The sequence below is a fragment of the Lingula anatina genome, chromosome 3 (genome assembly GCF_051362555.1).
Source record: "Lingula anatina isolate TDL-2025a chromosome 3, LinAna3.0, whole genome shotgun sequence".
NCBI classification, from domain to species: Eukaryota; Metazoa; Brachiopoda; class Lingulata; order Lingulida; family Lingulidae; genus Lingula; species Lingula anatina.
Genome location: NC_141769.1, coordinates 24,655,755 through 24,669,471, shown reverse-complemented (window position 1 = coordinate 24,669,471; position 13,717 = coordinate 24,655,755). Strand labels below are relative to the sequence as shown.

Sequence of the window (13,717 nt, the reverse complement as noted above, 5' to 3'; positions counted from 1 at the left end):
CACAACTGGCTTAATTAAATGCTCACGGTTTCCCACCTGTTTACGGATAGTGATCTCACGCAGATACTTACTGGGGAGGGGAAAAAGAAGCACGTAATTCAGTGGAAATCTGAAATCTTAGATTATGTAAAAAGTGACAACATGCCAAGACTTAGAGAGAGAGAGGAAAAAAGGAAGCACATAGTTCAGTGGAAATATGAAATTTTAGATAATGTAAAATTATGTTTCTTGACTTTTAAACTTTTACAGTTTCTTGTAGGATTAGAAAAACGCGATTTAAGAATAAAGCACATGCGCGTATATACAACGACAGAAAATCATTTTGAAAATCATTCCCATCACACCCTAGCGTTATATATAATGATGATGTGATGACATTAAACTGGCCTATTTTACAAAGCCTTCGTTAGCTTACGACTTCTCGTTTGTTCGCTATATCACCTTATCCAATACCAAATGGCACCTTGGCGACAATCAATACCCTAACAACTGCTCCTTGAATTCGCCCCTGGCTGGAATCAAGCTGTTATCCTGTCTGACATCGTTTCCGAGATATATTCACTTCACTCTATATTCCCCTTGCCTCTCCTGGCGGTTATTTACATATCTGAATAATTCTGCTGCCCAAGGAAAATAACACGTACCCAGTACATAAGAGCATAGAATACATCTTAAAGCAGACCACAACGAGAAATCTTTACAAATGCTTCAATGGTAAATTGAAATGCGTTTGCTAGGGCATAAGGTAAGTTTAGTTGTTGAAACTGTTTGGCAAGAGGGAGCACATAGAATGTATGTGCAGACACTGGTCATTATTAGACTGAGTAAAATAAAAAACGAAATCCCTGGTTATGTATGACATTTTAAAGCATCATAGAGGTTTTTTAACATTTCTGATAAATAATTAGTAACTAAACATGAAAATTCTCAGACACAAGCCTAAAATTTTCCGTACCGTTAGCTTACGGCCAACCTGGTCGAAGGCCTTCATCAGACTGACGTGAGTAGTTGTTCACACTCACTGACCGCTAGGTGGTATAGGCTATAGCGGCCAGGACCCTCTTATAAATGTCAGGTAGATCAAACCCCCCGTCCCTATTCATGGGTGGCTGGTGTCGGCTGATGTTGAAAGCCTCTCGTATTTTTCGCGGGATGTCGGATGATTCAGATTCAAGAATCTTAGTTGAATTCCAATCGATATTGTGGCCGGTGTCTATTACATGTTCAGAAATGGCAGATCTGGTATTGCCTACAGTCACTGATTTCCTGTGTTCATTCACCCTGATCTTCAACTGTCTACCTGAACTGTCTACTTTGAACGAATCCTGTTGAATATGTGTCTACAATAGTTCATAAGGAAAATAGACACATTCTATCTCAAAAAGAAAATAGAAAGCGGCTTGTATAACAGATTGAACATTTGATCATCAGTTTTCTATCCATTTTTTCCCGTTGACATCTATAAGTGAATAAGATTTTATTTTATATTGTGCAGAAATAATGATAGGCGGTAAATTATTCGGAGACCAAAACTGCTGAGCATATAATCTAAGCCAGCATAAAATCAACCTCTTACGAGAAATGAGGCATATCATGATATACAAAAATATTTTTGTTGTGACTGCAATTAATTCACTCTAATAGTTAAGTAATTCAGTGAAATCACTTTATTTCCATCAAAACTCGCAATCTCGTGTTTGTTCATTTATTTTAATTTCCATTGAAATTGTCTGCAATCCATTTATACGAACTTACTCTAATTATTTTTTTAGTAAAATCTTAATTTCATTATCACAACCACATAATAATACAGATCTTGTATTATGATCGGCAGGGTCAAAATAGTAGTTTATTTTGTCGAATCGTTTATAATCGCGATAATGAAACATAATCAAGACCCCATTCCCACCGGTCTACGTAGATCGATCAGTTTTGCGGGAACTCTGATTGCAATCAGCTTAGCTGAATGGCACGCCTCCAACGTGCCCGTATAATAACCAGCTTTTCTGTATTCTACTCAACGCCAGGAGGAGGCGTGTCATTCAGTTTAAACTGAACTTAAAAGCTGATTGCACTCAGCAAGAGTCCCCGCAGAGTTAAATCTATCTACGTAGACCGACGGCGATGGTGTGTACGGGAATGCAGTCTAACACCCCATTTCCATAGATTAGATCGACCTACTTTGGATCGACCTAACTCCCTGGGGGTTCGCGCTGAATAGCTGTCAGCCAGGCGGACACGAAAGTTAATTGCCCCTTACGGCTTGTAGTGGGCGGGGACGGACACTTAAGGGGGATTATCTGACGGTAGTCTGGTGAGACTCCCCGCGGTGATATCTCGATCTAAAGTTGTGGGAATAGACCCAATGGCTCTGTTCTCACAACTTTTAGATCGATCTATCACCGCGGGGAGTCTCACTAGGTTACTGTCAGATAATCCCCCTTAAGTGTCCGTCCCCGCCTACTACAAGCTTTAAGGGGTAATTAACTTTCGTGTCCGCCCGGCTGACAGCTATTTAGCGTGAACCCCCAGGGAGTTAGGTCGATCCAATGTAGGTCGATCTAATCTATGAGAATGGGGTGTAAGTCTCAGTGCCGCCTCCATTTCTTTTCTCTCGATAGAAGTATGCAAATTTGGAGACCAAGCACTTAGTAATGGGCTGTGTTGTGGGCGAAATTATTGTTCTGTAAAAGAGACTTCCTTAACACCACATTGTTTAACGCTGCTCATCATTCAAATGTTTTCATAAATTTATTGACCGCAAGTCCAGAGATCACCTTATCAAAGTATAAGAGATTAGTTTGTGGTTACTTGCATATCACGGAGGTACACTTCTGCAGTCCTTCAGTGAAAGTACATCTCTTATATCAAATGAGTAAATGTATTTTTTTGCATAGTTTATAATTACCAAAGGCGCTATATTTGAATTCTGTCCACCGGAATCTAGGCAATAATTTATTTCAATATTTTTGTTTTAATTATTTTTATAGCTTATTAATTTTACGGCTCTTAAGAATGTTTTAATGATGTTATTTGCGAAGAATTAAAAGAAGAGACACATTGGCAAATTCATTTAGGGACGGGGCGTGACCACCTGTTAAATGGTTCGTCTCCTCTCAGTTCCCTCTCAGCTTCGTGTACCATGTCCTCTACAATACTGATTAGCTTAGCTGTGGTATCCTTTATTCCGCTTTATCCATTTTCACTGACTTCTTCAAATTAAGATCATATAGTTTAGAGGCCACAGCTGAAACGACAGAGTGCAAATTTTAATTTTTTTAGTGCTTAGGCGTAGTTTAGGAAATCTGGATTGGGTGCATTGAGACTAGTCACAACCAAAATAATTGATGGCAATCTCTTTCGAAGAATAATTATATATTTACGTGCCTGAAAACCTGTTTAAGAAACGACAAACTTCGCCTTGATAATGTCCTGGTAATCTGAGTCACGTGACCAAAAATGTCACAACATACGGCTTTAATGGGATATTTAGCATGGGTGCATTAAATACTTGTGTGACACAGATGGTATGTTCCCGTGTTCCTTCTGCACGCAGATCTGGTAGATTGCCGTTAAAAGTTAATAGTTTATAAATTATTAGGAAAAAAGGCAGGTAAGCCCTAGTTTATAATACTTGAACCATTCGAAAGACCCGCTGTGACAGTTTGAAACTGTATAGGGCTAAATATTTATCAATATTAAATTGCTCTTTTGCGACAAGTGACAAATGGACACCTGGCTATAATAAGGATATGTTATATTTATTGTTCGAAATTAGCTCTGTTATGCCAGAAAATCAGTTTATGTTAGCTACTATTGAATTAGAGGATAGAAGGCGTGAGTTGACCTGAATGCTTGTTTTGTTTTTACATACATGTACCAGTATGTATCTAAAGTAGCTGAAAATAAACTGATAATCACTTATGCAAATAACATTTTATTTACCAGGCTGTGAAGAATGTGTTTAACCCGCCAGCCCTGATGGCCCGTCGACTGAGATATTTTGCCCTGGCTCTCCTAGTCGGCGTGACATATTTGGCTTTATTTCATACCGTAAATTTCCAAGATTCTCCAGAGTGGCTAAAGGAAGTACAGACAAACTTGGACCTCTCTGAGGAAAAACTTGTTGTCGTTAAAACCATAGCAAGATCGAGGACTTATGATTCTGCCGTTTCCCAACTGCGAACTGCAGAATTTCCACGGACTGATGGTTATAAATATCATCGGAATTCATCGCGCCTTGCCCGGGGAATTAGCGACCCGAGAGCAACCTCGGTTGGAAAAGAAGGCTTAACGCAAAGTAAGTAAATTAAGTATGTTGTTTTCCCCATATCTAGTATGTAATCCTGACACATAGAACCTCATCAGTTGGTTGTTTGTTCTTTGATTTAACCCAGGATCGCTCCAAGCTCGATCTAGGTTCGGTGTAATTTGTGACACAATTTTAGATTAAGGACCGTTAAACTCAAGATTTTCAATTTTAATATCTTTTAATAATAAATTTTCTAAAGTTTCAGGTTAGGTCCAGTTAAGAAAAATTTAGTGTGGTTTGGGCGATACTCTTTATTCAATTCTTACGACTCTGCTGGTGATTTATCTAGGAATTAATTATTTAAATGTACAGATTATTTATTTTTATTCGCTGTCATCTATTGTATCAATGCTGATAATATATTTTCAGGTAATCTGACTCACAATCCCACTAAGCGGTGCGTATCTGTGATGTTTTGGGGTCGCCTAGGAAACTGTCTCTTTCAGTTTGCATCAGGCTACGCAATAGCTAAAAGTAACGCAATGGATCTGTGTTTGCATCGTTCTTATCTAACGTCCTATTTTCACCTGGAGAAGGACATCAGGATCATTGAAAAGGCAGAAATGGAAACGTTTAAAAGAGTTAAAGAGAAGCAGTTGCCAATTCACCAACAGCAATTTGGGAACTTGAAGCAGTTTAAAACTGATATTTTTCTGGATGGTTTTCTCCAAGCATGGAGGTACTTTGAAAATTATGAGAGTGATGTTAAAAGTAAATTGCGATTTCAAGACGATATTATTCGTGATGCAGATTCATTCATTAATTCATCCCTGAAACACTCCTCTAATAGCGCCCGTGGTAAAATTACGACGGTAGGAATTCACGTAAGGAGAGGCGACATGACTTCTGAGAACATGGTAGCACTCACAGGACCGCTGCCGGACATGGCGTACTTTAACAGCGCCATGGCACATTTTCAATCTAAATACAAAAACGTATTATTCTTTATTGCCAGCGATGACATTGATTGGTGTAAACGTAATTTCAAATCAAACAATGTTGTTTTTTCCGAAAAACACAGTCCAGTCGTAGATCTGGCAATATTGTCACGAACGAATCACGTGATAATATCAGTGGGTACTTTCAGTTGGTGGGCGGGGTACCTCTCTGGCGGAGAAGTTGTGTACCCCAAGAAATGGCCCGCTGAAGGATCAATTTATCAACGTAGACTGAAGATGCAGGACTACTATTACCCTACCTGGAAAAGTATGTAGTAGTTGTGTTACAGGTGCTAGGCCACCTTATTTTACACATGATTAAAATTGGATTCACCATATGTTAGTCTCCTAGATTAGAAGAAGCTTATTTCTGGTTTCGTTTTTCTCTTTCCTCCATATTTATTCAAGAATGTGACCAGCGATTTCAAAAGCCTTTATCTCAAAAATGTGAAATAACATTATAAACGCTCCTTCTTCCAAAATAATGGATTATTGAATGGCTGTTGCCAAGAAGGACAAAATGCTTCCAGTGCCCTTTCCAAATGTGTTAGTGAAGAAATGGGCACATTTCAGGGGGAGATGTGCTTATTAGCCTAAAGTTTTCGTTGGTATCATGAATACCGACAAGCATCCATGTTAGAACTTCAAAACTCACGGCGAGCTCCAGAACCTCCTCATTACCCTGAATTTATTCCAAGACATGAGTTCTATGTTTACAAGAGATTCAACATGCATCGATCACGCTCTTTCGAACAGACTTTGCCTTTTATATACTGTTAATGTCTCTCAATCTTAATAAAGAATAAACTGAATATTGCCCTTGCTAAGTTGATGCCAGCTGCGACCACATATATTCTTCTAATACGGTAGGTCTGGAGTACATAATATGTCATTTGATCTTTATTTTTGGCACTGGTGTTGGTACTCTGTATATTTCCGTCTGTCTGCACCACCCGATTGCCAAATACCAGTAAAGTGTTCTGAATAATGAAGAACAGATACCACAAGGTGTGTTAACACAGGGTGCGCAGCGGCTGTAAGAACGAATACACTGTATGTTCGACCCTCGTTCAACCCCGTAGCAGTCTCGCCTGTGCTTCGTCATGAAATAAACTATATATACATTCCGTATAAGTACCGACGAAACATAAACACGAACGAAATCGCAATAGTGTTAGGCAAAGTAGATCTCTTCCCCATTTTATGACTTCCCTTTGCAATTGCAGTGCAGTATCACATCGATGTGTTATTTCAGGCTTTTGTGGTTAATTACAACAGCAAACCAAACACCACAGAAGACAAGGTATACATCGGATCCTAAGTTGCCTAGCCTTTAAAGCTAATCAAATACTTGTAAAAACAAAATTAAGGATTGGTATATGCTCCTATAATGCAACTGGGGAGAGATACATGTTATTTGGTCGTCATCCATTAGTGAACGGTATCCTTTAAAGCGATCATACGTGAGCGCCTAACAGGAATTCGGCTCCAAAGAAAAAACAATAAATTTGTTTTGTCTGTCTACAAATTGAAGAAAGAAGAATTAACAACCTGCGGCGGAAAGTGGAAAGGCCAAGTGAAAAGTCTTTAAGTACAGCACCTGCTTTACCTCGTCTTCACTGTAACAATAATCAACCTTTGAGAATATGCCACCACACGCTTCCTTCCCCGTGGTTTCGCGAACGTTGACCTTATTAGAAAACCCAAGAAATCCAATCCGCGCGCTGTCCATTAATCCTACCTGCCGGCATCCGCTCTGTACGTTGTTGGCCCAGTCTATCTCGACCGACCAGTTACACCTACGGCTTCCATTTGTGCACTGGCAGCTTACATGGACAGACCCTTGCTTGTACTCAGCGGTGGGAAATCTGGCTTCTCTCAGTTTAGTTAATTTTTGTATAGGAGCGCCTAACTTAATTATTTTGTTATACCTGTATTTTTCTGCATTTGTTTATATCAAACAATTGCATTAAAAAGAGAGGGTCGCGACAGCTTAAGACAGGGGCTGAAAAATGGCGGATGGATCCGAGACTGCTGAGTTGGAGGAGCAAAGCTACGATGCTCTAAGTTTGTGTAATCAAAACCCATATCCTGGGGATAAAGAGCTATTGGATCAAGAAAAACAGACCCTTTCACGAAATGGCTGGAATATTGCTCCTTGTGTCCAGAGGGCTAAAACTATAGATTTGACCATGGCTGGAGCTAAACTGGTCCTTGCCATGAAGTTACTGGAAAAGGGAAATGCTCAACAAGCTTTGGAGTGTTGCACAAGTAAGTCCAAAGTTATTGGTATTTGAATGTTTTTTGGTCAATTTAAAGCAAAAAAAAATGACCAGAGAGATGGGAGTAAGCCCCTATACAGGTGCTTTGCTATATGATTGACAAAGCTTTACTGTATAGCGACTGGAAGTGTTCACCAAATCTCTAAATTCCATTTACTAGAGAATACAGCAGACAGATAACTAACGCAGAATCCAAGTGAACATTAAAATGGACTTGGGTCGCAATTTGATACCTTCTCTGAATGCCCGATGCTTACTGCACCTTTAAATTTCAGTAATTCAAAACACTGCATCCCGTGAACTTTTGCGCCGAGTCCGAATCAAATTCCTTGCCGTCTTTCGTTATTATAAATTCCGATTTCTATGTTTAGTACTTTCACAGTCTACATCAAAGTCACAATAAATCTAATCAGTCACAAGACTTGCAAAGATTTTTTTGTCTTCTAGAAATTTGGCTAAGTGTTTTTTTGAATAATGTGAGTCGTCTTCGTCTGAGCGTACTAAAGGTACTCCATATGACTGCAGAATGATAGTTACCCATATGATGTACCCTCTGGGAAGTTTTAAAAAAATACCCTTATAGTTGGTCTTAGCTTCTAAAACAAAATTTGGTCTTCTGCGATTCTCAATATAACAACAGTCTACTAAATTAGAGTAACATCAATGTTTGAACTAAAAAAGAGATTACTTTCTTGTTGCCGAAAAGGCGCAATTTTTAATTCGATAAAATTTATAAGATCAAGGTAGACTAAATTTTCTGGTCAAAAATCTTTGGTCTAGAACAGGCATCGGTGCTCATGCGTTCCGTGCCCTGAATTCTACCGCTTAGGGTCCATTTCCAATGAAACGATCGTTTTATGTAGATCAATCTCGCTGAATGCAATCAGATTAATCTTATTATAAAACTATTCAATTAGGAACGTGCCCTTAGTTGCCATATAGCGAGGGCATCATTTCCAACAGTTCAGTTCAGTCTCGTCTTCTCTTATGTGACGGCCGAGTGCCCGGAGTGGGTAGTTCAAGCAGTCTTCTCTCAGAGTATTTTCAGCTTCTCATGATTGGAAAGTAGTTCAATGACTGAACTTCACACCGAATCCTGCTGATCATGCACCCAGTAACATTATCACAAATTGATCAGAATGACGGGCTCATTGCACTACACGCGTTTGAAAATGTCCCAGAGTCGTATTTTATCAATCAAAATATCATGCGTAGCATCTATAATCCAGAATCCAAACCTAAAATAATGATAAACTCAATTGAATAAAAAGCACCTGATGTCGATATTTCCTGCAGAAATGTCAGGAAGACGTGGTGGTCTAAATTAACCATGATTCGTTTATATCTTAGTTATTTGATTAGACATGGTACAAAACATGGAATCCAAATGCAGGGACGGGGTGAGCAGTGAATTGAGACAAAGTAAATTGCTATTTTTCGAAGAAAATTACGTATAGTTATAGTAATTGTCTAGTTCGAAGGATTTGCTTACATTAAAATTCAAGTCGCATTTGTCCAGAACAATGACGCTCGGACTGATGATCGCTGTTCTTTAAAAATCAGCAAATCTAGGTGAAAGCAATTTAGATAGTGATGATGTAAGTACGTGAGATATACAGGCCGGCCTATATAACTCACATTTAGATCATCTCTTTCGTAATTGCTTTCACCTGGATTTGTTGATTTTTAATGAACAGGATATATCTTTCTCCCCTCTATATCCGTCCAAAATTTATGGGGATAATGATCCTATTATTGATTTAAAACATTCCATTTAAACGCCGTGACTTAAAATAGTATTTTCGACATTTTACCATCAATACTCAATGTCAGCTTTTAAAACATTCAAAATACATCTTTTTAATTTCTTTTATGTCGAACGAAATCAAATCAGCTCCTAGTGTGCCAGCCTCAACTTTCGATTTTTTCACATCTTATTGTGTTAAATAATATTCAGTCATGTCACATGATGCTATTTAATTACAAAACACGCTTTATGTTAATACAATAGATTAATGAAAAACCGTTCCATGATGTAAACCATCTATCGTTTTCTCTTCAAGCTGCTCTCCAGTTGGGCGCGGATTGCTGGCAGTTGAGATCAGAGTGCCACCTGGCGCTGGGACAACACAGCCTTGCCTACAGAGACTGCCTGATGGCCAAACAAAAGCACAACACGCCACAGGTATGGAAATGGGGAGGTCAGTAAAATACTGTATACTTTTGCAAGGCGTAAGTACTTTTGCCAGCGTTGCACCTGGCTGGCCATCGCATAGAGAATAAATTTTGGCCCACTCTACCATTGTTAGAGTGAACCAAAATTCGTTCTCCAATAAATCTAACAGAGGCCAACTGGGTCATGAAGAAGTTTTCGTCAGACACAACAGCTATGTGCACAACTAATGAATAGCCAGAGAAACATCTGAAAAATACTAGTAAACGAAACGATCTCTGACCTCCTCGTGCCACCAGTGATACATTGAGAATGAAGCCGATGTTAAAAAACATTCTGTGGACCACCAAACCACTTGTGCACATTAGTTAATACCATTTTCCTTAACCTTCAAGGTAAAATACTGCGAGAATTAGGCCTGCCAGTGATGGCCGAGTTCTGGCTCCGGAAAGCCACCCAGGCAAGTGAGGGGCAAGACAGAGAGGCTTCTATGCTTTTCCAACAGGTGCGGGTGAAGCGCCTTTACGATCCACTCACTGTAAATCACCCCATAGAGGTAAGTGAAAGTTAAAAATAAATTCCAGACATTTGTCATTCATCCTTCCACCCATCCAGCCTTTCATTTCTTCCGTCCTCCATTCAGTCTATCATTCACATATTCACCGTTTTATTCGTTCACTTATTCATCCTTTTATATTTTTTTCATTAATTCATTCATCCAATTATCTATTAAATGATCCCATCTTCAACTCGTACATCTATTTCTTCATTTATCCTCTCATCCACTCTAGTTTCGCTCACTGATCCCATGTAGTTCAAACGTAGCAACCTTTCTGGTGTTTGCAGTTTCAGTTGTCGTTTCAGTGTGCTGTTCAACAGGGATGTAGTGCGTAGTTTTTTCATTGAATTTCGGCGCTCATTAAAATGCCGTTCGCGTTCTACTGTGAGGACCTAACGCCCTGCTACTATATTTACCTGTCCGTATCCTACAGATATGACTAGAAAAGTTGACAAAAGTGGGAAATTTGTTTAACAAATTGAATATCGAGTAGGTACAAATATCGTATATTAAGTCAACACAGTATTTTAACTTAAAAGTTATCCCTACGTGTCTGAAGGTGAATATTTGCCAAATAATTTGAGATGTCCCGGATGTCGTTTGCGTCTTCTCAATGGTATAAAAAAATCCGTGTTTTCGTCTCCTAAGCTTCTTTGAACTTCTTTTCACTTTAGGTGACCTTCTCAGAATACGGCAGAGCAGTTCTTGCCAAAGAGAACATCGAACCTGGGCAGTTAATTTGGAATGAATCCCCTCTTACATCCGCGCAAACTATGTACACGCTGGACGTTCCCGCCTGCAGTCATTGCGGACGCTCCTTGCTGACGGCGGAGGCTTTCTTCGGTCATCTTATGCTGGATATAAACCCAGTCGCCGAGGATTTAATAGAAAGATATTGGCCGAAGGTAATAAAACTGTGAACAGTTCTATTAAAACGATTCAAAATTACAATAAAAGGCAATAAATTCATATTGGCCGTGCATAACTTCAGAAGTAACTTGAAGCGGATGCATTTTGCTTTCTTGAAATAAATTTTCCAAGAATGTGCTTTAGAACATTTTATTAAAACGTTAATTCGTTAACAGATTGTTTCTTTGGCAAAATATTTTTAATCCTCTGTATTTTTGATCGATGAGATTTTATGTGTCAGGGCGGAGGGGATAAATCGAGTCTAAGTTTTATATTCACAATATTTCTTTTTGCAGTTAAATCCTGTCCAGTGCAAACGTTGTAAGCGGGAAACCTACTGCAGCGAAGCATGTCTGGCCGACGCTTGGTATCAACACCACCAAGTTCTCTGCCCTTCCATCAACAAGGCTGCAGGAGAACTATACGACTTCTGCGATAAAAGGGAGCTTTGCACAAAAGGCTACTGGAGCGCTGCTTTTAGTCCGATGGCGTTGGCGCGAATCTGGGGTCCAGTAATAGCCGAAGTCCGTCGCCTGGTAAAAAAAGAAGCCACCGACGGTCCGACCGTCGAGCAGTGGGCTGCAGCGAAAGCACCTTTCCGTCGGTTTATTTCTTACGGAATAACTGGACATGCACAGTGGGCGTCTAATATGGTGCAATTAATGGACCGTATATTCAACAACTTCGACGACGGCATTAACTACCACATAGACGACACCGAATTCGAAGGACGGTTCTACCAGGTAGCTTGCAATTGCCAGTCATTTTCAGATGGCAATTCCCCGTATATTCGCTTTATGCAGGGTATATCTCAGGACCCTACCCAAGACTACATCAAGCCTTATTTGAATGATCGGGGAATCCCCAAGGAGGCAATATTTGGAGGTTTGTTCCCCGTCCACGCCTGTTTTAACCACTCCTGCGACAATAGCGTGGAAGTGATGGACGCGAACGACGAAAACGGACGTCCTGGGCTCGTAATACGCGCGAAGAAGGGCGCTAAACAAGGAACAGAGATCTTCACCACATACATAGATACGCAGTTGCCGAAGGCGGAGCGTAGAGCCTGGCTGTTTCGGGCGTACAACTTTTGGTGTCAGTGCCCCAGATGTCAATTTGAAGGCGAGAATGCCAACATGTGTACCAACTGTGGGACAAAGGCTGAAGATTCGAAGGATTTTCCCAAATGCAGTAAATGCAAAAGAGCTTGGTATTGTTCTCAAAAGTGTCAGAAAGAAGCGTGGAAGAAGGGACACAAGAAAATTTGCCAAGTGGTGCATTCAGACACCACCTCACCACTTAACGAGCCAATGGAAAAACATATGAGAAAACTGTCTGATATGTTACAGCAGGGAATGGCTTTGACGGCAGAGTAAATTGAAAATAATCTATTCATAGCTCGAATACAGTATACTAGTTGAGCCCAGAAAATAAGCATGGTGCTTTGAAATTAAGGGCACAAAGATTGAGACAAACATAAAAAACAAGGTGAATAAAACACATTTTTTTAACATTGTTCGGTGACCAAAACATACACAATCATTTTTTGCTTGTCCAGCAAATGAAAAGTAGCCTTCGTCTTAAAAGATCGTTTACGATTTTATGCTTCTAGGGACATACTTTCTACGCTTCCAGCCGCTGATAAAAATTTATTGTCAAATAATGTAAAACAAAATAGTTTGCTGGAAGTCGGGGGAAAAAAAAGATTTACAGCGGAAGCGTGGATTTCTGTATACCATTGCTACCTCTCGACATTCTCTGCTGTGTGATAAAACAGCTGGGTACGACTAGCTCATTGCATTAGATGTACCAAACCATCATCACATCGAAACAATGCCGCCGTATGTTTTTCACCGAGGTTTGGGTGTTTTCAGTAAAAGTTTGTCATCAGACCTCAGGGTATTCGTTATTATGATGCTTAATAAGAGCAGTTATATGTGATGGAACTAGATTAAAAATGTTTTAAAAATGTAGCATGTGTAAAAACTAGAATTTTAAATGAAATTCTGGACCGAACTGGTAACCTATGCAGCTGTTTAAAAGTTGGAGTAGTGTAGCAATTTCCAGGATGCAACATTAAAAGCCGTGTCGAAATATTATTAATGCATTGTAATATTTATTCTTATCAACTGGATACAATGCAGAGTTGCAGTCATCCAGCCAAGATATGACTAATGCATGTATATCTGATATCGGATGTTTTCTTATAGTGTTAATATATTCCGAATGTTGAATAGACAGGACTTAGGCCGCATTCATAACAAAAAAATAAGGCCAACGTTGATGTGCGGACTATCCAGGGTTAGTGGTATCTTTCATAATCTTTTCGGTTTTGGAAGCCACCCGATCCATATAGTCTAAATGGTTCTAGAAGAGAGGGGAGATGAAATGTTTTGATCAGTGAAACTCTCTTTCAATAAAGGTAACGATAAAGATGAGGTTGCACAGCACGTATGAAATGTAAGGGAATGAAATACTGCAATCTTTAGTTTTTACAGTGGGATCTCATGTTTTTATACATAAAAAAACAAAGTAATTCACATT

General features: G+C 39.4%; 2 protein-coding genes across 4 annotated transcripts; both read left to right on the top strand.

Moving 5' to 3' along the window:
- The first annotated feature begins 525 nt into the window (after positions 1-525).
- On the top strand, positions 526-6,077 carry LOC106179472 (galactoside alpha-(1,2)-fucosyltransferase 2). 3 transcript variants are annotated; one of them, XM_013563107.3, is made up of 3 exons: positions 526-745; positions 3,949-4,300; positions 4,682-6,077. In XM_013563107.3, the coding sequence occupies exons 1-3, from the start codon at positions 725-727 to the stop codon at positions 5,524-5,526; spliced, it is 1,218 nt and encodes a 405-aa protein (XP_013418561.2). In that variant the 5' UTR covers positions 526-724; the 3' UTR covers positions 5,527-6,077. The 3 variants fall into 3 exon arrangements, with proteins under 3 accessions (XP_013418561.2, XP_013418562.2, XP_013418564.2); XM_013563108.3 differs by lacking the exon at positions 526-745 and adding an exon at positions 3,445-3,609; XM_013563110.3 differs by lacking the exon at positions 526-745 and adding an exon at positions 3,445-3,613.
- Positions 6,078-6,464: 387 nt separating this feature from the next.
- LOC106179469 (protein-lysine N-trimethyltransferase SMYD5) lies at positions 6,465-13,272 on the top strand. The gene is made up of 5 exons (XM_013563103.2): positions 6,465-7,521; positions 9,596-9,733; positions 10,101-10,261; positions 10,939-11,169; positions 11,470-13,272. Exons 1-5 carry the CDS (start codon positions 7,263-7,265, stop codon positions 12,547-12,549), a joined length of 1,869 nt encoding a protein of 622 aa, XP_013418557.2. The 5' UTR covers positions 6,465-7,262; the 3' UTR covers positions 12,550-13,272.
- The last annotated feature ends 445 nt before the right edge of the window (positions 13,273-13,717 follow it).